This window comes from Drosophila virilis, chromosome 2 (assembly GCF_030788295.1).
Source record: "Drosophila virilis strain 15010-1051.87 chromosome 2, Dvir_AGI_RSII-ME, whole genome shotgun sequence".
Classification (NCBI taxonomy): Eukaryota; Metazoa; Arthropoda; class Insecta; order Diptera; family Drosophilidae; genus Drosophila; species Drosophila virilis.
The window spans coordinates 31,106,195-31,132,772 of record NC_091544.1 but is presented as its reverse complement, the minus strand read 5'-3'; the positions used below and the strand labels follow the sequence as shown (position 1 = coordinate 31,132,772).

Genomic DNA, 26,578 nt, shown 5'->3' with positions numbered 1-26,578 from the left:
GTGGCAACGACGACAAATTTGAATTGCGATGCCTTTGGAAATTGCATAAGTGGTGCGGGCGGGGTGGGTGGGTGTGTGCGTGTGTGCGTGTGTGTGCGTATGTGAGTGCTGATTATCTGCAGTGCTGCGACGTTGACGCAGCAGAAAGCAATTAACATTTTGATGCCTGAAATTTGGCCCACAGACAGACCTGGCAGACGGACGCGCGTGCAACGTGCAACATTATGAGTTGTCTGTTATTTATATTCGTTTAGTCGAGTTGGCGGCAATTGAATTGTTGTTGTTTATAGTAATTAAAACGGGGTGCACTTAAATGTTGCATAAAAAATGCTGCTACTGTTTGCAGCAGCAACTGTTGCTGCTGCCGCTGCTGCTGCTGTTGCGTAGGCATCTGAACACGTGCCAAAAAGTCGGCAGCAACGTCTAAGTGCAACGACAACGTCACTCAGCTGCCCCGTTGCATGCCCTGCGGCACTTCCTTAACGTGTATCACATAGATACACTTGTCGCTACCGCTGCCGCTGCCGCTGCTGCAGTTAGTGCGTGATTATTTTCAAATTCGACACAGTTTTATGCGCGAATTGTTTTTGTTGCCACATTTATTTTTAAACAATTTGCCAGTCGCGTTGCGACTCTTGAGTTTTTCCCTTGCTTCATTTTGCGAGTTTTTTCCCATCTGTTTTTTTTTTTTTTGCTCACTTTTTCTCTCGCTTAGTTGGCCAATTTGTGCATTCGGTGGGGGAAAGTCATTTTCGATGTTTCGATGTGTTTTCACCGAGTTTTTTGCATAACTGCCCGAGCGAGCAGCGTCTCCCTTTTGGGGAGGTATTTATGTAACCCGCTGACCACTTGACGCGCCCATAGATACAATTGTATCTTTTTGCTGTGTATCGCCGGCTACGTCTGCTCGTCGAGCTCGCACTGATAGTTGCTGCCTAAAAATAAACTGTGCCACTTTGCGGTGCCATCGTCAGGCGTCTGCTTAATATAGCCACAACACTAATTAAATGTCAAAATTACGCATAAAAGCGCTTAGATTCAAGAATTTATATACAATTCGGCTAATCTTAAATGTTGGCGTTGGAATTTTCAAAGCCAATTCGAATATGCAATAACTTTTGTATGCTAAGCGCTCTTCGAAATACTTAAAAAATGTCACATGACGGTTGGGGCTACATATTACAGTAGCAGGTGGTCTAACTGATGATAATATCTTTTGATGGTCAACCATGTAATTTAGATGTTAAAAATAATTGGAGATTAAGATCGATACTACAAGAAAACGACTGAGAAAGAGATAAAAGACAGTACATATATAGAAAGATATCTGGAAGTCCGATAATATAAAGATTAAATATGGATAGAAGATAGTGTAAAGACATAGCTGAAATATAGTAAATATATAGATGAGAAAGAAATAGAAATATAGATGAAAGAAAAATGGAGGATACTTTGAATGTAAATAAGAGATAGACAGGTAGAAGTTGAAAGGAAGATATATGGAGAACAGGTCAAAGATAGATATAAGACAGTCGAAAGATAAAAGCGACAGATAAAAGATGTAAGGAAGAAAGATAGCTTTTAAAGGAAAGTGTATAGTGGGCAGATAATCGAAGACAGATAGCTACAAGACAGATGGAATGGAGATAAAATGAAGGCAGATAGATGGAAGATAAATAAATGAAAAATTGAAGATAAAGGTAAGAGAATACAAAATAGTTACAGACATCAATGAAAAGCACTAATGCATTATTAAACATCCATCAATAAACTTTATGCATTACATTTCTTCTAAGCTGCAAATCAGATATTCGTTTATAATTCACAATTTGTTTAAACACTTTTTCTTTCAATAACCTTTGCTCTGCTCTTCTCTCGTTACAGTTTCGAAACTGCAATATGTTGGCGTTGCAACCACAAACCTAAGCACACAGCAAAAACGTTACGTACAACAACAAGAAATTCGTTGAGCTGTTCGACTTTCAGGCTTGAAAGACCCAACTGTTGACTGCTCTGACATGACTAGGAAGTCAGTGGAGTTGATAAAATGCATTATCAGCGGGGAAGACGAAGATGAAGATCCGCAACATCAACAGCAACAGCAACAGCAGGAAGGGCAAGCCATGAAATTGAAAAGTGTTAAACAAGTCTACGATATGATAACCTAAATTTCCTGCCAGAAAGCGGCGAATTTATTTCAACTGGAACAGAGAACTCTAACAGAAAACGAATACAAATAAAACCAAGAAAATCAAAACAAAAACCCACAACGAAACGAAAGTAAAGGGATATATATAAATTTATACATATATATTTTTTTTATGTTATTGAAACGGGGCGTTCATATGTTTCAACGATATTTAAGGGCGTGCCGCACGCCCAGCAACAACTGACAAACTGAGGGGGCAGTGCCCAACAGCAACAGTCGCAACAATTTTATAAACAACAACAAGTACTTGAAAAACTGAAAAAAAAAAACATCAGCAACAACAACTAAAAACTCTTGTGAAACTGCAGTTGTAATCTTTCATGCGAAGAAACCTGCGTTTGGATTGGAGGGCCCTGGCGATGCTGGGCGCCCTCCTTTCGTTTATCATAGCCTGGTCGGGTCTGGTGTATGCATTGCCAGCGCAAACGGCGATATCGAACCAACAACAAGCCACAAACAATACGCAAGCAAACGTAAATAATATCATTAACAACAACAACACTAACAGCAACAGCAACAGCAATAGCCGTAATCAATATAGTAGTAATAGTTCTATACAAAGTGATCATAGTCGTAATAGTCGTCTCGTAGTGCTGAAGAGTGAACATAGTTTAGATCAAAATCAAAGTATTAGTGCTGAATTTAATATGCGAACGTTAAACATAACAAATCCATCAACTGCCATAAACTCAATTACCGCAACAACAGCAACACCCAGCAGCAGCAGCACAACAGCAACACCCAGCAGCAGCAGCAGCACAACAGCAGCAACAATTGCTGATGTGGATCCTTTGGGTTTTGTATTTTCATCGGCGCCACGTGAACATTTGGCAATACTCTCACGCACAGAGCGCAGCATACGACATCAGCATCTGCATATGCATCATCAGCAACTGCATAACAGACAGCAGCAACAATCGCCTGTTGCTGCTGCTTCGTCTGCTGCTGCTGCTGCTGCTGTTGCCGGCAACAGCAATTTCATTGGTTCGAAATCGAAAAGACTGAATAACTCTAGAAATAATCTACACATAAATAGTAGCAGTAACAACAATCCCAATAGCAACATCAACAACAATAATCCCAGCAATTTGGATCGCAACGAACGTTCCACCATCTCCCATATGGCGGGTGTATCGCGCAAAATCCAGTTATATATCAAGAATCGTATACTACAGCTGCTGCCAGATGGTACTGTAAATGGCACACAGAACGAGCAGAGTGAATACAGTGAGTACCCATTTTCTTACCACTAATATCCGAATCATTATATCGGATATTTCTAAAATAAAGTTCTCTCTCTCTCTCTCCAACTGTGATTGGAAAGGTTACGAGAGTTTCTTATATACGAGTATATAATAAATAATTCAAATTAATGGCTCTTAATAATGTAAATTTAAACGAATATATATATTATTTAAACAAATAATAAGAGCATAATAGAATTAGTGTAGAACTTCTAATATAATATCATCTTATTTTTTTCGTTATATTATTCTATACTATGCACAAAATTGCTTTTTATTATGCAGAATAGTACAAAGTAATTAGGTGTTTTTTTTTTTTAAATAAAATAGTTGAATATTAAGGCTTTATTTAAAAAATTTGTTATTCATATTTCCCACAGAACTACTTTTATCCTAAATATTTGTGTTATAAATTTCTGAAATTTCTTTACACAAAAAATAAGTAATAGCTATGTAAAATTTTTTACATTTAGGTAAGTCCCCAGAGCTAAATTTGGTTTTTATGTTCAAGATTGTAACTTTGACCTTATGTGTAAGAAGCTGTCCAAACGAACTTCAAAGTTGACGCCCCATTGTTTAAGTTTCCCTTCCACCAAAATTGCCCCAAAAATGTTTAGTTTTTCTATCATTTTCATCAACATAAACAAGCAAATAAACTAATGCGCATACAACATACATAATATATGAAATATCAGCAGAGCAATATGTAGTATATATCTCTGTGTGCGTGTGTGTGTGTGCGTGTGTATATATAGATCACTTGGCACACGCCCACTCATGCAGCGCCCACAAGTTGAAAGTTCTCATAAAAAAACGATGATGATGTTGTGTTTTGTGTTTGTTTCAACGCAAAAAAACTGCCTGCGGGTCGGGACGTGTTTGGTTGGCCAAGAAATGCAGATGAAAAAAAAAAACGCGTTGAAAAATGTACAACAAAAAATTGTAGAAAAATGTAAGAAAAATATTTGTAGCGTAGCTGTTTATGTTGAGCATCATTAAGTCAGACACTTGATTTGGCAATCTGCTGCTGTTTAGGGCGCCCAGGAGAGAGGCATCTATTGTATTATTTGCCATATAAATTTATGTTGTGCGTGTGTGTGTTAAGGCTGAATTGCTGGCATAAATCTTGCTTTAATGTACTGAGCGACCTGATTAGCTGCCGCTGCTCATGAGTCAGCCCATCAGCTGGCCATTTGCATAACCTGGCGAACAGTTTGTTTCTCTCATTTTTTGGGGGGGGCTTAAGCAGCCTATCGCAACTTGTTGGCCAAATTAATTTACAGCTTCATTTTCATTCAGTTTGTTAATTTTTTTCTTGCTTTTTGCTGCGGCAATTTGCAAGGCTGATAACAAAAGCGGCAGCCAAAACTTGTTGTACAGGCGGCCGGTTTTAGTCGCGTTTTTAATCGCGCGCAGGCATCGCGCCATTGAGACATCAGCGTCGCGATGCCGCTTAGATAGTGCACATACATGCTTGCTGTTGTTGTTGTGATACCAAATTTATGTTGTTGTTGTTGCTGCCTGCAGCTCGGGTGTTAATTTGATTTCATGCGCCTGCCTCATGCGATAATGTTGCCCGGCTGCGATAAGATTTAGCCCGAAAAGTGTATTCAATGCTTTTTTCTTTTTGGGTAAAAGGCGCTTTTATAAGGTGTTTGGGAAAAGATTTTTATAGCAATTGCTCAATATTTAACACTCAACCACTTTCCCAAAATGATTTTGTGCGTGTGTGCGTTTTTTTTTATTGCATGGAGTTGGTGAGTTTTTTATGAGCTTTCAAACAGAAATCACGCACTTGACGTGCTCTCAACTTCTGTCGAGCTAGTTTACCAGCTATTATAATCGTTTTTCGTTGATAAGACGCGCTCTTGATTAACATGACTGTCACAAAAAGGAAAAAGAGGGACACACATATTTGGAAAGTCTTGCGCAAATTAAAGCTGTCTAAATACAAGAAAATTGCTTACAATTTCCACGCATTTTCCTCTGAAGTTCAGCAAAGCAGTTGACCTCTAAAAAATAAAAAAAAAAAAACGCCAACTCAAGTTGCAATTTGCTCGAGCAACTAACGGTGAGTGCCACAGACTGCGCAGACCGGATCCTCGTAGCTGACCTCAAACCCTTTGGGTTTTGCTGCTTATGGGGCGTGCATATTTTCATAATGAAATATGAGTGTACCAGTACCTGACGGTTTTTATTTTTATTTTTCTTCCACCAAGTCTCTGTGGGCAATTATGCGACTGATTTAGTGCGTGGTGCAAGGTGTGAAGTTAACTGAAGTGGCTCTGGCTAAAAACTGACGCCGTGTCTCGGGTCTCGAGTCTTGCTTGTTTTCATTTGGGTAGATGCTAAAAGCTTCCGACAGATTTTTTTGATAACTTAATTTACGGCACGTCTTCAGCGAGTTGATGAAGTTGTTGCATCGATTTTTGAGCTGCGTAGCTTGCGTTACTTTCACTGTCACTCGACTTGTGGCCCGCGTGTTAATTGCTTTTCGTAAATACTATATGCCGCTTTATTCACCAGATTTGGTGCATTTAAGGCACATCAAAGACTGTGCTTTCAGCTACATAAATGTCAAAAGTGTGAGCAACAACAGTTTGCTTTGTTCCCCCATTCGATTATGATTTAATTTATATTCTTCTATTTTATTTTTTCTTTTTTTTTTTTTTTTGTAAGCTCATCAATAGAATGTTCTCATAAAACATATAAGTTATAGCTGTCTAGGAACTTTCGAAGCCAGCTGGACTTCAAACAGCTACACATTCCGGCACAGACAAATTGCATAAACTGCGTAAATCCCCCGCTCGGTAGCTTTATCATGATTAATATTGTAATCATTTGGTTAAGAGCCTATTCAGGGCGAATTTCAACACACAACACAATCCGAGAAGAGCGCAACGTAGCATGTCCAAAGAGCCAACTATTATATCATTTTCAGCACATAATACAATAAATTAATTTTTACAATAGACCAAGAGCTCAAGAGTATCAAAAGATACATATGCAGATGTATCTAGACGACTGCTCAAAATACCTTTTTCTTGTGGATAGTTCAGAACATAAACAAATTATTTAATTATATGAGCTCTTACGTCACCAACTATATGTATCTAGATACATGTGTATCCAGGGCCTACATGTGCTATGAAAATATTCAAAATGAAAAGCTTTGGAAGTAATTTAGCTAGCTTTTAAATCATTTTCCACTCAGTAAGCAATCAACAAATATTTACAACTTCTCTTTTTTTGATCAGCTACATCATCAGAATCTTTACTAGTTGCATCTAGATACATTTGAATCTGTAGTTCACATTTCTTTAAAAATGGGTCAAGATGAAATCTGGTAGCTTTGTTATAGCATGTTCATTGTGAATTATACTCGAATAAGTTTAACGTGCTGCTACGTCATAAGATAGATATGTGTGTATCCAGATAAACTTGTATATACAGCCTTTAAAATGCCCTACAAATGCCAATAGATATCTATCATATCATAAACGACACAGAATTTTAAATATAAATAATTATTAGAGTATATAAATTAAAGGAGTGCTTAAGTCCTAACTTTTGATAGTCATTTTAGTCAGATATTATATCACTTTCAGCACATAAAATAATAAATTACATTTTAACAATAAACTTGAGGTAGCTACGTCACAAGATACACAGCTATATTTATGTATCCAGACACATTGTGAAAAATCTCTAAAGAAATATGCTTGAAACCGAAAAAATGTGAACATTAGAACTTTTTCGGATAGCCTCATGAGCCGGCTGCCACAGTCAGTTTACGCGTGTGGGTGGTGCTGATGCTGCACCACTTGATGTGCCATTGTCAGCGAGTCGGCTCATCAGAACGCACGGTGTGTGTATCTTTGCGTGATTTATGCGGCGTACGAGTAGCATGAAAGTGTTTTGTTTTAGATAAGATTATGTATATATATATATTTACATATATATGTATAGGATATATGGCTGAAACTGAAGCGGACAACGCAATATGTCACATGGATTTATAGTTGGCGTTGGCGGTCTTCTGTTTCGCTCTGCAAAAGTTTTCCGGCTGCTATTTATAGTACAGATGGCAATGAACTGTACTGGCTGAAAATTGCTCAAGTGCTCGGCAATTCGATTATGTAAAAGGTCTAGGCCAATAAAGCAATTGCTAAAAGCCAATACATCCAATCACCCAAAATTTGGTGGCCGCTTGGCTGTATTTATGGTCAAGTGGTTGCCTTAAAACGCCAAAACTCCGAAGAGACATTGACAAGAATGTTAAATTATGCGTAAAGTTCGTTAAAAATTTGTAAGCCTACCAGGTTGCTACGTAATATTTATGAAGCTGGCCAGCCTATATAAATTATCATGATTAATGATATTTTGCACGCAGTTTGTTGCCAAGCTGCTGGCTGCTGCCTTTGCTCTTGTTGTTGTCGTTGTTGTTGTTGCCGTTGTTTTACAAGCTTTTTACGAGCAATTCATTTTCACCCCAGTCCCAAAAAGCCCGCAGCAGCCAGTCACATATTGACCGCTGACCAGTGGCAAAAACATTGACACAGAAACCAAAAACTACAAGAAAACCGAAAAGCAACAACAACAAGTCACAGCCGCAGATATCGAAAATTTATTGTTTAAACATAAAAAGTGTTTAACAACATGCTAAATAAAAATTGTTGACTGTAAGTTGAAATGAAGGCTGATTGGCTCATGCGGCGTATGCGTAATTTGTAATCAGAGTGCACTTTGCTACCGTCTCAAGAGATCTAGATAGCAAAACGAGCCTGTATTATATGGTTGAAGATTATTTTTAAAGATTTTTAAAATCTCAATAAGCACAGTAGTTCTTTGCGAGACTTTCATGAAGCAAAAGAAAATAATATTAAATTAGTACGAATTTCTAGGGCATATACGATAGCTAGAATTTCTAGAGCAGGTGATATTCTTATCAATGATATGGCGATACACATCCATAAATATATTTTAATCCGGTACTGACTACTTAAGACATTGATCAACTGTCTTAAATAAGAGTTAATCTGAGACCATGCCCGCAGTTATTTCTATACCCAAAGTACTCATTTGAGCCTCACAAAATTATATATAATAAATAAAAATAAAAATAATATATTAATTAATATTTGTACAATTTAATTTAATAATACGTAGCAAATAAAATATATCAAACTTATTCAGCTCAATTTTCGAGAACTAAACTCACGTCAAGCTTTAGACAAATGCTATGTTATCGATAAGTCCATAGGTAACAATTTCCGGCATTTTTATTTGCAAAATGTGGTCACACTGTTTAATTGTAAGCAGCTGGCTTTGTTTTCAAATCATTGCCAAATTCTCAAAATCGTGAATTTTTGATATTGTTCATGGAAAATACCTACCAATAGCAAACGGCCAGGCCTTATCTAAATGGCATACAAAGTTCGTTGTACAGAGCAGAGAGAGTATCAAGAGCTCGTCTTTACTTTTGTTTTTACTTTTTCGTTTTATGATAACGCACGCGATTGCCAATTAGAGTGCAATTAATTTATAATCCCGCGCACTACTTGGAGACCCACATACGTTCGGCTGACACAGTTTCGGTATACAATGTAGTGTATGTGTGGCAACATGAACGATAATGTGATTGCACTGCTCAGCCCCCTGATATGATATTTATGATAGGGCAGGTACGTTGGCATACATATATATAAATATATATATATATGGGGAAATACCAGGCGCCAGTGCATGAAATGAAATTTCTAGCTTCAGCTTAAGGTATTGGGCAATGAATCATAAATAAGTCGCATGCTAAGAAGCCGTGTAATTTATTTCGATAACGATTTCTTATCGATAGAGCGCATTAGTGGAAACACTTGCATTTTGTGATTCATTTTGGCATTTTAGTGACGGCCTCTCCGAACCAATCGAAATGCAAATTAATCACATAATTTGCACGAGTTTCAAAACACGTTGCAGTCGGACTATCGATTACTGGCGAAAAAGAAAAAAGAAAAACCAAATGAAACGTGTTCAATTTTTAGCTGGCCAAATTGCAAATTGGCTTAATAAATTGATCCAGTTCGGTGTAATGCATTACAGACTTGTAGGTGGTCATGTTTTGGCTGTTTAACTACTTGTTTCTCTCTGATGTTGGCCGATTTCATGCTCGAATTTCAGCCCCCAACTCGCTCTGGCTAACCCAAATTTTTTTCCGAGTCTCGGGTTTTCTTTTATACTCTTTTTTCATATATCTGTATATATATATGTTTTTTTTTGGAACGCGTGTCTCGGACACTGAAGATTTACGACTCGTATGACCATGAACGTGCTGGTATGGGGTGTACGTATGTGGGTACTAAACTCAATCGTATGGTAAAAAAAATTATCGCGTTGGTATGCGAACAAAATTGAAACGAAACGAAAACTGAGAGAAAAATAAAAGAAATGGTGTGTGTAAGTATCTCAATGCTGTGTGTGTGTGTGTGTGTGTATAGAAAGCGTTTGCTTTCGGTGTATTGTTTGAAAAGACGTTAGAAAGGTGTAGGGAGCTGTTATACGACTCTGTGGTTTGTGTTTGGGTGGGTCGTGAACGATAGTGAGACTCAACTTGCACAGATTTTCCGGAAATGCAGCAGCTTATTGTGTAAAAGGATTTTAGTTAAATTGAATACTAAATATTGAATAGCATTTTCGCATGTTTTTCAATAGAATTTCTACTTGTAGGCATTTACAATTTCACTCGCTTTTCCAGATTTCATTTCGCTTCATTTATAACATTTATCTCATTTAACTTTCAAAATCTTTTAGGTATCCACATTCTTTGTAGCTCTTCAAATAAAGCGAATTTTCTTCCGCCAAATGGAATCGGATATGAGAACATGTGATTTCGAATCGCAGCTAAAAATATAAATTAAAATTAGCTTGAAGTAGTTTTTAACTTATCTTTTATCTCATCTTTGTCCTCTGTAAGTTCTAATGTCTAGACATTTTCCTAGACATTTCCCCAAGTGCGTAACCCACACACAGTGGCAGGGAGGGCTTTTGCGTGGCGGCCGCCTATTGAAAATAGTTGCATACATATCTCTCGTATTTCTAACAAGTCTAAACAATTTATTAGCGACAATTCGCCGGCTTGTAAATGATATATTAATGACCGTTTCACGACAACAACAACACAAGTTGCAAGCCGCACACGCGCACAAAATAACAAATTTCAATTACAGCGCGTACTATGAATCCGGTTTTAAAATGAAAGCCGGAGCGTTGCCTGGGTGGTGGCCAACCACTGAGGCAGCAGCAGCAGCAGCTTGAACAGCAGCTCGAACAGCTCTCTCGTATACCCACCTAGGCATCCAAAACGCCTCTTTCCAAGTGCAGCTTAGGCATAGATATGTTCGCACTTAATAGCTCAAGTTTACGGCAATCGACAAATTGACGCGTTAATCTATGCTGCGCGAAAAAAATACACTCTCTACAACTATCAAACCCATTGAAAACTGATAGAAGAGGTATAATGGTTTTGGCCAAATGTATGTAACAGGCAGAGGGGGCGATTTGCTTTATATATAAATGCATATATGTACATATGAGAGCAAATTCTTAGAACGGCGATGTGAGTTGATCTAGGCATTTTCTTAAGCCATTCACACAATTAATTATCTTTTCCGATTTAAAATGATTGATAATTATTGACTTGGAGATATGTTATTTTGAACATAACGCGTAAATTGTAAGAGCTTAATAAACTGGACCTGCTATGTGGATTCTCGTATAGCTTACACATATTATGATAATGAAATCGCCGCTTGGTCAAAATTAAAAAAAAAAAAAACCATTTTAAGAAGAGCATTCGGGCCTTTGGGATATACACACTTTTGGGTGGAATATCGATGCCCTGAAAATATCATAAGGATCGGACAAACAATTCCGAAGTCCCATTATGTGGGGCGAAAGTGGAAGACGGCGCTGCACAAACAAAGTTCAGGGTATCCTTTTAGTTGGTCACTCCCGATTAGAGCACCTTTGTTTTTTAGTGTGTTTATTTTTTCTGTTTTGTGATGTTTGAGGTTTGCGTATTTGTCATGCATGAGGCGTAGGACACGGGCGGCTCTTAATATGCGTCGCACCACATGCCGCTGGCAATAAACATCGTTCGAAGCCCGAGGCAGGCGGCATTTGGTTGAGGATGGAAAACCCGCTCCACATACGCTACTGGAAGCGGGTTAAGTGCGTGCAATTTGCGCTGATAAAATGCAACGTGCTGAGCCGGGCATTGCGAGGGGGTTGTCGTTAACGGGCAAGGGGTATAGAGAGCGGGGGGAGTGGGGGCTTAAAATTAACTGAAGCGGCAAAATGACTTCCGTTGGAAAAGTGAAAAGTCGCGCAATCGACAAAAGTTTCAAGCGTTTGCCTAATGGCTTGCCTTTGGCGCTGTTGTATCTTGCAGATACATTTGTATCTTACAAGTAGGAAGTGTACCCAATTGAGGTGATGACACACACAATGTTGTCTCTGCTGCTGTGTGCGTGTGCCGCTGCTCGTGCAGTCAGTGCGTTGTGCATGGTATATACACAACAACAAAATTCTTATAGCATGCGTGCGAGAAGTGCGTCTGGTATCGGGTCTGGCACCGTCACCGGGCATCCACTATAGTAGTGTAGTATGCTATACTATCTGTATGTGGCCGGGCCATTGACTCTCCCAGTGGCAGACGCTTTTATTTAAACTAATTGACACCCGCCGCATAACGCAAGCCATATGAAAGGTGTGCGTGTGTGTGCGGGTTCGCTTCTCCAGAGGTGCAATTGGAAAAGTGTCAATTGCCAGGAACTGCAACTGGATCTAGGGGGGATGTGTGGGGCCATACACCGGGCAATTGATGCGCGTCAAAATGAACAATGAGTTTCAATTAGCTGGCACGTTGAATTCCTGCAATGGCCATTTGTGATATGCCTTGCAATGAGGAAGTCTGAATGGTTTGCTGATTGAGCTGAACGGGTTACCCGCAGCACGCCAAGCGGAGAGCGCGAGCTGTGGCAGTTGTGGGTGCTTGAACTTGCAGCAGCATAGTTTCATGATAAGTGTGTATCTGTATGTGTGTATTTGTCTGTGGGTATTTGCTTCAAGCTAAATACGGCTTGAACTTGAGTTAATAATTTGTACAAATATTTACGTAAATGCTGGATGGATTTTCTAACAAGTGTGAAAGCTCGTCTCAAATTAATTTTCACAAAGTTCTTGGAATGCAAATTATAGAAGTTGCATACTTTTTCTAAGCACGGTTGACGATTAATTTTATCGTTAGACCGTTAACGGCTGCATATCGGTAAGTCATCGATATCAGTGTTGCATAACGTGATTATACTATGCAAATATACAACTATCTTAAATCGAAAACTATGCTAATTTTAGTTACTAGCATCACGTGCTTAGCGCATTTAGCATTTTCATCAACATTCCCAACTTCGCGCAAGTTCCCCCATATTCATACCAATCAGGCATGAGCATTCGAGCTCCATATATGTACATGTCTCATTTATATTAAAATATGAAATATTTTAGTACTTGAAATTGGTGTTGAATAAAGTGTTGCACACCCTGGTGGCCACCATGCGGCGTGCCAGCTTCTTGGAACGTCCGACGGCGGTAAACTGTTGATCGTCGACGGTGATGATCATGCGATGCACGATTCCGTTCTGTCCATTGTTCACCTCGAGGCACTCATACTTGAGTCCCGGTCGCATAAGGTCCAGTACACTGGCTGGATGCATATTATCCCAATTGGCTGGCAGTTCCTTTCGCAAGGCGTTCGGCGTATCCTTTTTGGTCTCCGGCTTATCCTGACACTCCCAGTCGGCGTACAGCTTGTGTATGGCAAATGAGGCCAACTTGAGCATGGCCAAATCTTTTTCGTCTTCTTCCTCATCGGAGCCATTCTCATTGGATTGAGACATTTTAGACTTAAAATAATCGCGCAGCGCTAACTCGCAAACCCGTTCCTTGGCCAACTTCTTGGAACGGCCATTGGCCACGTATATCTTAGAGTTGAAGTTGATGCTGGCCTTAAATCCACCCTCGTCTCCGCTGGTTATTTCAAAGTCACCGAGCGAAATGCCCTTGAATTCCTTGAGCACCTTCACAGCGCTCTTAGGCACCATCAATCTGGACAACTGGTGTATTCCTGCGTAGGCGATGTTAGACCGTTCATTGATTTAAATGAATCTACGACTTTTAGCTACTTGCCCAATGACTTCCTGCGCTTTATGCCCGTATTCATCAGTGATAATTTAGGATCCTTGGCCGCACTACGATTGAGCTTTAGCTTGCCTAAGTTGGCCTCTGCAGCTCTCTCGGACTGCCAGGACCCTGGCTCCGATTTGTTGAAAAAGCTACAATCCATTTCAGCTTTTTAGAAAAATTTTCACGAATACTTGTCCTAGCTTCTTTTCACTTACAAAAGCTAATGTAAAGTAAAATTTTTGGAGTGCTAAGAAGGGCAAATTTATTTACAACGCCATCTTTGTGATGTATTTTTTTTTTGTTTCTGAAGAAACAAGTGCACAGGTCTATTGGAAAACAGCTGATGAGCTTAGATAATAACAAATAATAACATATATGTATCTGCTTTAAATTGGTATTTATAAATTAATATGTAGAAATATAAAATTGTCGTGAAAATTCCACTCTCAACAGTGAATAATTAGCGAAAGACCAATAAAAAATAAAACTTTTCGCATTAAAATTTCATTTGGATTCTTTGACTAGTTGATGATGCCTTTAGACTTTGTATCTACAAAGTATTCGAATCTTTCGCGAAACAATTCCTTCAGAAATTCTTGACCTTTCCATATGGAAAATTTCCGCATTGCCAAAATGCCGCATTTAATTAACGCTGATTCGTATTCCATTAATAAATCGCACATTAATTAACACATTTTATTAGCTGGCCAAAAGTGAGACCTTTTTAAATGCCTACCGACTCATTTCAGCACAATTCTAACTCAAAGGCTTTATGAGCCGATGGAAGTCTATACCCCATATGAATCCGTTCATTAAGATCAAACACTTTCGTCAGACAGCGGCAAATGCTTCCGTGGCAGCAAAGGCATTTTATGAGCTAAGAAGATGCCTTGCACCAGAATGAGGAGGCAAATTGACTGCTGCAACGTTCAACGTGCTACGTGCAACGAGCTCAACTTGTTTGTTTTCAATGGCATCTATTTTGTGCGGTGGTCATTGGGCTAACCGCGGGGCTAATAGACTGACAGACCCGCCCAATGCCTATGGCCATGCTATGGTTTTTAACGAGCTCGCTAATTTGCCAAACACCAAATGTGCCTTTTTATTATTTGCACGGCCCAAGCACACACACACACACACATAGAGAGAGACACCCAAGTCGCCTCGTCAAGTGTGTGTAGGCGATCTTGCCATGGTTGTCTAGCCAGTCAATTGCCAGTTCAAATATCGTTTAATTGAAGAGCAGATAAACTGCTTGAACCGCGCCACAATTCGATTTTTTTATGGCCGGCTTTTTATGCGAGTGCAGGCAATTGCATAATGAGCTGTTGATGAACTCGGACAAAACCACTGACCCACTAAGAAAGAATAAAGAAAAAGTCATGGAAAATTAGCGAACTTCAAATGCTCTTGCCATGCGCCTTGGCCAAAGAAAGCAATGACTTTGCCATAGTCTTGTAAATTTATCAATTGATATTTGATCGTGAAGTCACATATGAACGTTAAATAATTTGATTATAAAATTATTAAGTTAAGTTATGCGTATGCATATGTTTAAGAACTCAGGCAATATATCAAAAATGATTCCGGGAAAAAATCTCTGGCTATGAGCTATAATTATAAGTATAAGAATCTTCTTGACTCTACTAATCATATCTATATCATATATAAAAACAAAATGTTTGTAATGTAACAATTTTCTAAATATAAAAGTTTTATAATATAGTCAAGTGATGCGACTAAACACAGAGCATGCATTGTCTTTAGTCAAATCAGTCTCTGCACTGAGAGTCGAGATTGCATAGAATTAAATGATTTAGGGACTTGCCCCAGTTAATAATATATAATACAATAACTACTATCAAAGCGTTGACAGCATGTATAAACTTATTTTTTTTAAGGGCATTTAAAAGACGAGTCAACAAACTTTCAAAACTCAGCTGCAAGCTGCCAGCAAGGGAAAACGTTGCCCACCCACGTGGACAGAGGACAATCAATTTTAAAAAAATCCAAAAAACGTCCAATTTGGTCGCATCAAATTGCTGACTACTTGCGATTTTGGACAGACAGACTACGGACTCCAGACTCCAGACTCCAGACTCGGAGCTCTGACTCAGTTCTGTCCTGTGCCAGGTCCCGCTGTGCGACAATTGAAAGTGGGGCCCTGGGGCCGTACAACTTGTTAACTTGTACTTGCAGTTGCTGCCTGGCTTTCTTCTCTTTTTGTTGTTGTTGTTGCTGTTGTTATTTTTTCTGCCAGCAATTTTGCAGTTTGTTTCGATTACTTCATTTGCTCGTTCGTGCCACACAAAACAGTTCTCTGTGAAGCGTGTGACCCACTTTGGGCTGCCGCGTAAAGGCCACAATTTGTTATGGCACAAAAGAAATAATACAGTTTTGTTTTTTTCCACAAATATTATACTCTATATATAATACGAATTGCACCCACTGAAATCGTGCACCACTAATTGACCACTGTGCCCACTGATATCGCATATCACTAGCTGCTGCCATAGGCCATTGTAAATGTGACCATTTGAATAGGTGGCCAAACATTAAATTTATGACCGGCCCGTCTCCAGTTGCGCATTTCGTTTGGACAGATTGTTGACAAATGTCACGGGAGTTCGCATTGTCCGTCCTCAAACGTGGGGTGCTATGCTAATTACCAGTGCAACAGCTCTGACAGCTCTCTGACAGTTTGTTCGACTACTGTGCACGCCCACACACTCAGCTTCAGATCCAGACAGACGACGCCGTGATCTATGGGTGCTGCCAGAGACCCAGCCAGCACGTCACAAATATCACAATCAAAATATATGCACATATAATCAAAAAATATTTTTTACACCTTGAAAATGCATATATTTATCAAGCATATAGTAAAATAAATAAATATGCAAACAATCTATAGTATTTACTGGTCTTGAAATGTCAACGTGTAAACCTTATCTAAATGTCACCGCAACGCACCCATTTGATAATACAGACATTAATTTATGCGCTTGCATAGTTCTGCTTCAATTTGAGTACTGAAACTTGACTAATCAATTTTCTTGATTTACAAAAAGCCACTGAAGTAGGGATCAAGATCCGTAACACTAAATGTTTTATGAACTTATGAACCCTGAGAAAAAGTGTCAATTCCGGGAGCAGAATTCTATTCTTGTTTTGCTTTTGCAGCTAAATTAGTTCTTGGAAAATGTTGTATACAAATTGTAGTTTTAGGTGCTACTTAGCTTAGCTAGGCTTATGTGTGTACGTAATTTACAGCACTGTTTTTAAGCAACACTAATCACACATTAACGCTGTTTGACACTGGCACGCGCGCCCGCATGTAACCCATTGAATGTTCAGCTAAGGATCCAGAATAAAGAACAAACGAAAATTGATGATCCCTGAGGCGATAATCAGCGAGTGCTTAACTCAAGTCATTCGACATGCACAAGTTGCATTTTATTTTTAAATGTGAACCGTGGGTGTTCCTCGGAAGTGCCAGCTGCCTTATTTTTTTTAATCTACTTCTTTTCTTTTCGGGTTACATCCAAAGTGATGTACTTAAAGGCCCGCCTCAATAATGTGCCATTAAAGTATTAACAGCACTTAGCCCCCAGTGGGTGTCTAAGCCCAGCAGCTGCCAGCCTGCCCAGCTGGCTAGACGACACTTCAGGTTTTGGAATAGCTGTCTGGCTGGCCATAATCGATGAGTGAACATTTGTAGCTGTGTTCTGAATGTTGTTGAGGATTTGCGCTTAAATAGACGCTGAAAACTGAACATCAATCAGCGCAGAGAACTGTTTACATATCTTGGTGTATCTACTAGGTAACGTATCCCATTTTTAATTGCTTTGAAATTCTTCGACAAGCTGACAAGCCTTAGATACCGATCTACGATATGTGGCTCATCGCTGCCTAACGGTGGTTTTTTTGATTAAATTCAATTCAATGCGATTCAATGTGATATATATATATATATATATATATATACCTACCCCCTAGCCTACCCCAACCTAATCCCTCTTTATAGACCCGCTTTCAATTTGATTTTGTTTTGATTGCGTCTCTGAGCGCCTGGCTACCAGTTTTTCCAGCGGCGCCTGTTGAACCTGTTGATTTGCCTATCAGCACTTGTCGTTGTCGTTAATGTGTTGTTGTTGCTGCTGTTGTTTCTGTTGGACTGGCTTTCCATGGCATTGCCACACAGTTGGCAAAGAAACCAAGGCCTATCAGTGGCATTACATCAGGCCGGCCAATCGATATTTACATTTATCTCTCTCTCCCTCTTCGAACTCTCGCGCAGCCACGTTTTGATTTGGCAGATTGATTTGTATCTTGGCCAGCCTAATGAAGACAAATGTCTGGGGAGTCTGGGCGGTCTTTAGGCTGTAGCAGCTTAATTGATATGTGGCCACAAAATTAATTCCACTAATTGAACATTTTTGTTAAATCAATGAACAAACGCGCTAAGCTTTCTTTTGGCCTGGGCGTTAGATGTTTTTCTTTTTACAAGTATTCTCTAAGCCAATATATTGCCTTGCAGCAGCTGTCTCCCGTTTGACAGTTGTAGGAAGTTTTTGGCGCATTATTGTTACGTTTACTTTTCTCTTTTTGTCTACACCACTTTGACGCACACGGGGCGTATGCGCAATTTTATATCACTTTGCCGAGACTTTTGCGTCATTGCCGTAAAATTCGTTCATAGATTTAATTTGTTTGACAGCTTATATAAATTAAGGCTCAGGTATATTTTCCACAGCACATGCGTTGAGTGAAGCAAATAGATATATTTTTATATAAATAAATGTATTTTATTAGATTAAAAGGGAAGGCAACTAGAGACTTTTTCAAATAAATCGATCGATCGAATATTTTAAATTGGTTTATTAAGAAATTTAAGTTTTTCTGTTTTGAATAAAACAATTTAAAAATCATAAATTGCCTCTTAACGACAGGCCCAATCTTTTCAGTAGCTAATTGTCTTATGTTAGGCCTTAATTTATCTTAACGATAGTTTTTAAAAAGCAAATGGAATTTTTAAAAATGTGAATGTAGAGCCATATTTTTGTTTTAATTTTTGCTTAAGGCTTTCAAAATATTTTAATTATAATATAATTTATTTTTTTTATCGTTTTGCTGTCTGAATGACTAAGCTATCTTTCACTTTTGTGCATAATTATTTTTTGTAAAGCCCTTGATTACAAATTTAAGCGGTAAGAGGTTGTTTTTATTTATAAAAAAAAAAAAATATTTATAATGCTGGCGATTTGTTAATTGAATGAATCATAATCAAACATTCATAATATTAAAGTATATATAAATTATATATCTATATCTATAGCTATATCCATACAATATTGACATATAATCAAATCAAACCTCGAGCTAACGTGCGAAAAGGCGCTAGTTCAAATCCCGCAGAAAGCTAGCAATCAATATAAAATTAAAATATATATATATATATTTTTAATAATATTTTTTAAGCACTTCGTCTTAATCTCAGACAGTCCAATACGGACCTTACGAATACCAGACACGGCAGTATATCAGCAATACATACATATATTTTTTTTATTTGCTCAAAAACAGCAGGGAATCACTGTGAGAAGCAACCGTTATCTGGTGTGGAAGCTCATGTGATCTCTGGATCACGTTGAACACAAATCAAAAAGAAAACTGACCACAGATATGTGGGCTGCCACATGCTAATAGAAAAGCACTTTGAGAACAACAAAAAGAGAGAAGGAAAAAAAGTCCGAAACAAAACGCGTTACAGTTTAGGTGTGAAAATCGGCCGGAAAGGCGAGCAGAAGATGGCTTAAAAACGTTTGCAGCTGCTGAACAAGAAATTGCAATTTAAATGCGATAAATTAAATGGAAATGGGCAAGGGAATCAGAAATCAGGAATTGAGAATTGGGCATAAATAATGCGCGTTTCTAGCCAAATTGACGCGGCGTGCAAATGAAATGAAAATTGAAACGAGAGCCAAGTCGAGTGATAAATCTTTCTATTAGCCAAAGTGCGCACGTAGACCTAGGCCAACAACTCTAGCAGTAACTGCCAGCAGCAGCAGCAGCAACAGCAGCAGCTTTGTTAGCGCCGCCGCCAACGCGACTGCAGCCTGGCGATTTTAATCGCGTCGCCGCCGCCAGGCTCGACTGCATAATTTATAAAATCCATTTTAATCAGCGCGCGCGCTGCGCTAAGAAATTACTTTGTCTGCATTTAAATGGCAAAAACAGGGCCAAGTGCTGAACTTGGCCCAGCGGCAGGTGTTGCCACGGCCAGTCTCTGGGGCCGTTTTGAGCCTGGCTCTCTCGATTCTGGCCAGTACGTGCCGTAGGTGTGTTAATTCGAGCTGATTGCGTAGCGCATTGGCCGCTTTGCTCATTGAGTTGTCAGTGCGTTGTCTCCGCCTTGCCAACTGCTCCATGATAAATGGCCCACAATTATGTCGGCTGCGTCTATATCTACGGACATCGATGTTCTGCCTCTGCTTCTTCTCCATTTTGCTGTTTGGTTCAAAGGCAGCACAGCCGGCAAACATAAACTAAATGAAAAAAAAAAAAACCAAGGCTAATTGAATAAACACGCAGAAACGCGCGAGAAAGCAGCGTCTAGAAACCTCTTGTATCTATGGATCATAAGCTACTTATTTGTCGCTCTTTGTGTGTGTGTATATGTGTTATGTGTGTGTGTATGCTTGTGGGGGTGTTTGGGTAGTCATCCTTCACACAAATTGACACAAGTGGCTGCCAAATAATTCTAACACATCCATACAAAAAAACAAAAACACACGAGGCGCACGCACATTTTAAAGCGTTTGCAAATACACGCGTTTTCTTAGTTGTGCTATTTAATCAATTTGTTTTTATTAAAATAACAAAAAAATCAGAGCTTGTAAATTTGAACATATTTAGTTAAAATCAATTTTCTATTTTAACCATCTATTTTGTATAAGACATATATTTCTATTTAAAAATTTTAGAATAAGGCATAAAAATATGAAATATTTTTTTTGACAATTTAATTGTCGCATGGGGTTAGGCTCTTTTTGGATCCTTTGCTTAAACTCTAATACTAATAGGTATTTTTAGTTTTTAAAAACTTTTTATCGTTTTGTTTTCAGCTAGGAAATATTGATATTAAATCTAAATCAGATTGGATATAATATTAAAACTTAAATTCAAATATTTTTTAAATGAAAATGCTTTTTATTAATATAAAACGGAGAGATAAATTTTGAGGTATAAATTTCAAATATATTTTGATATATGTTATGCGCCCTTCTCCTCGATTCGCAACCGATTTCCAATATACTTTTTATTTAGAAAATAAATAATATAATATGGAAAAGAACCTATTTCTTAGAGCCATATATAACTCAAGTTTATATATATATATATATATATATATATATATATACTCCCTTATGCTACTCAGTTCTTCTGTGCCAATTGAAGAGAGGCAGCAGCAGCAGCAGTTATTGATCTTGTCGCTTGTCACCAACTGTGGGTCAGTTTGTCAATCTGTGAGGCAATCAACGATGCGTGTTGCACGCATTTATGTGTTAGGAGTGTTCCTTCAATCGATGCAATCAGTAGGAGGTCGACTTTCAGTTGAGTTGCCCTTCTGCCATACTAACTTAGTGGCCATTTTTTGTTTGATTATCAATCAAGCGGCAAATCAGCGGCAAATGATAGGCAATTGGTCGGGTTGGTGCTGCAGCATATACATATATATAAATACATATATAAATGCATACAGCTGATCATTATGCAAAATTCCGTGGCACAACAGGGTCATTAACTGGCCACAAAAGCGCGTTGACTTCTGCGGTCAAATTCATAAATCAGCTGCCCTCCAACGTAAGCAGCCGACTCCCCTCACTCTTGCCACCCAGGCAATTGAGCTGGAATGCAGCTCACAGTTCGCAGCTCTTAAGATAGATCGCGGCGCAGTCGCAGATAAATTGATGATATGGGGCGGGCAGGCGCAGCTGGTATACTTCAAGAACGTAAAGATCCATTGACTAATAGTGTTAGATTCACGCACGGCCGATAAGCGTTTTGTTACCAGTCCCAAAACTAGCTCAACAATTGTCATCAATTATATTGATTAATAGTATTTCAGCAATAGGCAACGGCCCCTCCGGTTCCACACTCGAAAATAGTTGTATTGCGTTTGTTTTCCAGTACGCGTTCACTTTTATTATTGCCATAAAAAATAGTGAGGAAAAAAAAACTGCCATGCTAAATATGTCAACGCTTATCGGTTATTGGCCCGCAAACTTTTTTACTTTGATAAGAATTTCTGCGAATTGCGCGGTCAGCCAAAGCTAATTATGTGCCCAATTGAAAATTGTCAGCTGACTTCCGCTGACTTATGCAGGCCTTAGCTTTAAGGCAGGTCATGTGAACGCCTCTCACTTGGGTAACAGTTCTTAAATGCACTGTTTGAAAGAGTTCAGTAGTTTAGGCACTTAACCCAAAATGTTATCACAAGCAGCTAGCCATAACTATTTCCGGTTTAAAGGCTTTGCAGTTAAGATAAGGCTGTCGCACACGTGTCGACGGATAAGGCATGAAATGGTAAGAAGACAGAATTGTTTTTGGTGCTCAAAATATTAAATATTAAATAATAATAAAATTTGGATTTGTTAAGCTTTCCCTTTTCAACTAAAAAGTTGACATTTTAAATATGTTTTTTCTAAATATATAAATATTTATAGCTTCAAACTCTACAATGCTCTTACATGTCTTAGGGTTACCTTTTTATTGCTCGCTCCAGCTGAAGTGCTGCCATTTGATGGTCTGGCGAATAATTTCAGCTCCATTTCCAATAATAACGCATAGACAAGAATGTATAAATAATTTTCAAGAATGCGCAGTTGTCGGCGCACACACAGAGTTTTGGCATAAACAAAACGCCAAACCGGAAGGCGGCATAATGAATGTGGCACTCGAGATCATTGCTGTTGGCTTTTATGTGGCCGTTGTACATGATGGGCGGTAATCCAAGAGTGCGCCACTTAATTACTACCGCAGATATAAAAGTATCTATAAGTTGTACTTATTATAAATGTACTTTATGACTACAGTAGTCTTTCGCATTGCAGCCTCTGGCAGCTGGAATTGTCAACGTCGCTGCTGCTGTCGTACTCAAGTGCATTTTTATGATCGCTCATTAAATTTATGGCTTTTAATTTGTCGGCCTTTGTGCGTGCTGCATTGATAAGCGCCCATCTCAATACCAAATCTCAGTCTCAATCTCAGACGCCACACACACGCACGCACCGCACTCAAGTGCTGGCAGCTTGTTAGCTAGACACAGCAAATGATTGATATTTGTTTATGGAATTTTGTTGCATATTTTTGTGGCAGCCGCAGCGATTTATGTGGCAGGAGTACTAACATTTTTTCAGACAGTTAAGACACATTATATGGCTGGCTTAAGCCCGAAGAAAGCGTGTGAAAAAAAAGAATTTTCTATCTTTTAATTGCGTTATTGCTCAAACTAGTAAGTGGGTGGCAACTCTACAGTTACAGTGCTACCTATCTGATTAAAGAGGAGAATAAGAAATTTCAGTTCTTAGGCGAATTTATTGAGCGGGCTGTAAATTGCAGGTTTTAAAAGCTGGGGTATGAGACTAAATACTAGTGTTATTTATAGTTTTTAATTATAGTTCAATTGTTTGATAATCATATATTTGTGGCTACTCTATAGTTGCAGTGCTGCCCATTTGCTTTAAGTATTTTTCTCTCACAGGGATGTAAGTAGAGTAAGGTGGGATAAGGGAACAGACATAGCTCATATAATAATAATAATATCTATTTTATTGATGATTCCTGATTTTTATCTATTTATTGAATAGAGAAAGAATCACTATAATGTTTTTTAGGCTGTCTAGCAAATTTCTGCTTACATGTAAATCTAGACAGAAAGGAAAATAGAAGTGCACGACATAAAAACAAAGAATACAAAGATTAAACATAAATTTACTTCTTTTGATAAGATTATAAAAAACACAACCAATGAAAAGCATTAGCTTATGTAGGTGTTGGTGTAGGTGGAAAAGAGAGAGCCATGAGTGTGAATCTCAGTATCGAGTTGATTGTATTTATAGAGCGAATAACAAATGAAGTATAATCAGCCCAGGGTCCTGCTATAACCAACTCGAAGACAGTAAAAAATGCAAATTACAAATTATTATCTACAGCTGCATCTGCCTCTGGCAAGCAATTAAGTTGCAACTGAATAAGGAATAGAGTGCCATGTTGAAGTGGCAAGGGTATAGAATATTCGTTGCAATGCTTCACAAAGTCAATTCTATGCACTCAATACTTATCATTCGAATATATATTTATTGCAGTCTTAAGTACTTTTTTCGAAATTTACGCACTTGCTCCATTGACCGACTTCGTACGGACGCAGCTCATGTCTCGATCATATAATTCAAAGTAAGCCCCTCTACCCCTTCCCCCTTGACCATGTAAATCCTTGCCAAAACACGTAGCACACAATCAGCTAATTGGATGTATGTGTGCGTGCGTTTTGGTGTCGTAGCATTTTGTGGCATTCATTAGCATTTCGAAACGGGAGCCTCGCCCATAAGCAATCTTTAATGGGTAGTACGTGTTGCGGATTTCTGTAATTAATGTGATCCGTTGTGACCTTAACAGTGTGTTGTCAGACTGATTAAAAAGTGTTGGGAAACAAGTTGTAAATGCGCACAAATGAAACGGAAATCGGCGAAAAAAGCGAAAATCCCAGGAATTTCAAAAGCTCATCGAACGGTTTTATTGTTTTTATTTATTTCTTTTATTTTATACTCCTTATGTTGTCATTTTTAATGGATAATGCTACCAGTTGGGCCCAGTTGTCAGCCTAATTAAAGTGAACATGTGCCAAGATCAATGTCGATGGCGCCGCACCGAGTCCGTGCCTCGCCCGCGCCTGTATCTCACGGATACTTTAGCGAATGCAAAAGTGTGTGTATGTGTTTTTTTTTTTTTTTGTAAAACTGCAAAAATTAATTTATGCTTTATTCATATATGACTTGTTTGCGGCTTAATTGCGTTTTTAAGAAAACATTTACTGACAAATTGACTGCCCCACACAGCCCCCCGCCTAGCTCTATATTAAGCGAATTATGCGCGTTTTGCATGCGATTTATGCACAACATGCGAATTTCGATTGTTGTCGTTTGTTATTGCCTGCAAATGGCATTGAACTTTCGGGCTTTGGGGGCTGAACATTTTGACTGAGTTGTATTTATATGAAATCTAAACGCTGACAGCCAGTCAAACGCATCCGTAAAGAAATCTTGAACTTAATCTAAATAAATTTAATGCAGCCCCACCTTTTTACTATGCTAATGAAATGTTTGCAAAAGAGAAAGAAACGCTTTTTCTACCATGAAACCTCTACAAATGGGTAATAGGGTATATGGCTTGGTGCAAATGGATGTGACAAGCAGGAGAAGACATCACCGACTCTCTATTTACCCTCTACCCTATATGCCTTACTGTAGATAGAGTTTATGACGTGTTGTCGATATCTCAACCCGTTTTCATAAAATCGTTATAAATATCGATTAATATTTAAGAAAAGTCTGTGAACTATGATAGATAGTTCTACAAAACTTTGTTGCTTCTCGTATAGTATATACAGATTAACATTAATTCACAGTTCGATCGGACTATAAGAGCAGCAAGGCTGAGAGAAGGAGAATGTGTAAAGAATAAAGCTAGAATATTTATAACGGCAGCTTGGCACTTGGGTCAGGGTATCTACTAGTCGTGCACTCCCAACTAGAGCACACTTACTTGCTTTTTTTTTGGTAGCGTAGGATGTGACAGAGTCGTGAGCAGCTCATAACAGTGAAAGAGGCGACATGATGGGTCGCTATGCTAGGCCCAAAATAATGTCAGCGATTTGCATGCAAATTGCAGAAGAGTTTTGGTCTTATTATAATTTAAGTTTTTTTCTGTTGCGCATAAGGAAGTTGCGCTAACAAGGCCGTTAAGGCCATTAAACTTGCTACAGCAGCAGCAGGGTGGCAACTCTGGCAGTCAAAGTGCAAATATGTGACCCGCCAGGCGACGCCCACACATTACTCAAACTCACGCCCAGACGTGAACTACAATTCAATTCAGAAAAAGGTCTACGTTGCCCTTTTAACCGTAGCCTAATGAAGCTGAGGCTGAAGCCGAAGTGGAAGCTGCGGCTGTAGCTGTAGATACTTTGGGAGTATCTTAGCGTTGCGGCTGCGCGCTGGGCTAAATTTAGCAGCAGTCGCTGCCGCTGCGGCCGCCGCCTACGATAAATCAAAGTTAATCAGATCTAGTTTCGATTGGGTTTTTATGGACGCTTTGCGGACCCGCATTGGCCACGCCATTTAAATTAGCTGCCGGGTTATTTATCGCATTGTTGCCGCTCGCAGGTTTCGTTTAGCGCCAGGATGCCAAACGGACAGACGCACAGACGGCCAGACATGACGGCTCAGACACAAAGACCCAGACTCCGCAACACAAGACAAGGCTCGAATGGTAGCCGAGTGTATCTTACAGGCCTAAAACGAAACGGAACGGAACGGAACTGCATGCCTGCCAATGGCTAGCCGATAATTACGCATATTTTGTTGCCTGTTTTGATGGCGCTCTTTATTTTTATTCAATTTTTTTAACTTATACCCTGAAACCCGCAGGGTATTATAAACTTGTCAATCAATTGGCGAAAAGATTAACACACATATATTGTGTACTTGTTAAAGTTAGCGAGGCAGTGAGATTTAATCGGACTTCAATATTTGTCAACCAAATAAACCTAATTATGGGACAAAAACAACGCCCTTGACGTTTGTCCACGAAAAAGCCTGAGGACCCA

The 26,578-nt window shown here is 38.8% G+C and overlaps 2 protein-coding genes across 4 annotated transcripts in view; one reads left to right on the top strand and one right to left on the bottom strand.

Moving 5' to 3' along the window:
* Positions 1–26,578, top strand: part of bnl (fibroblast growth factor branchless) — a 60,184-nt gene that overhangs the window by 9,054 nt on the left and 24,552 nt on the right. The window contains exons 1-2 of one of the 3 annotated variants that reach the window (XM_002056476.4): positions 1,452–1,700; positions 1,885–3,436. In XM_002056476.4, coding sequence (XP_002056512.2) covers positions 2,530–3,436 — 907 coding nt within the window. In that variant the 5' untranslated portion in view covers positions 1,452–1,700; positions 1,885–2,529. Of the gene's footprint in view, positions 1–1,451; positions 1,701–1,884; positions 3,437–26,578 lie in introns of those variants that run through there. The other 2 variants (XM_015170330.3, XM_032433623.2) reach the window with 2 other exon arrangements.
* LOC6632451 (double-stranded RNA-specific editase Adar) lies at positions 12,973–13,929 on the bottom strand. Its single transcript, XM_002056477.4, has 2 exons — positions 13,696–13,929; positions 12,973–13,633 (listed from the first exon to the last, which is right to left on the bottom strand). The coding sequence occupies exons 1-2, from the start codon at positions 13,850–13,852 to the stop codon at positions 13,011–13,013; spliced, it is 780 nt and encodes a 259-aa protein (XP_002056513.2). The 5' UTR covers positions 13,853–13,929; the 3' UTR covers positions 12,973–13,010.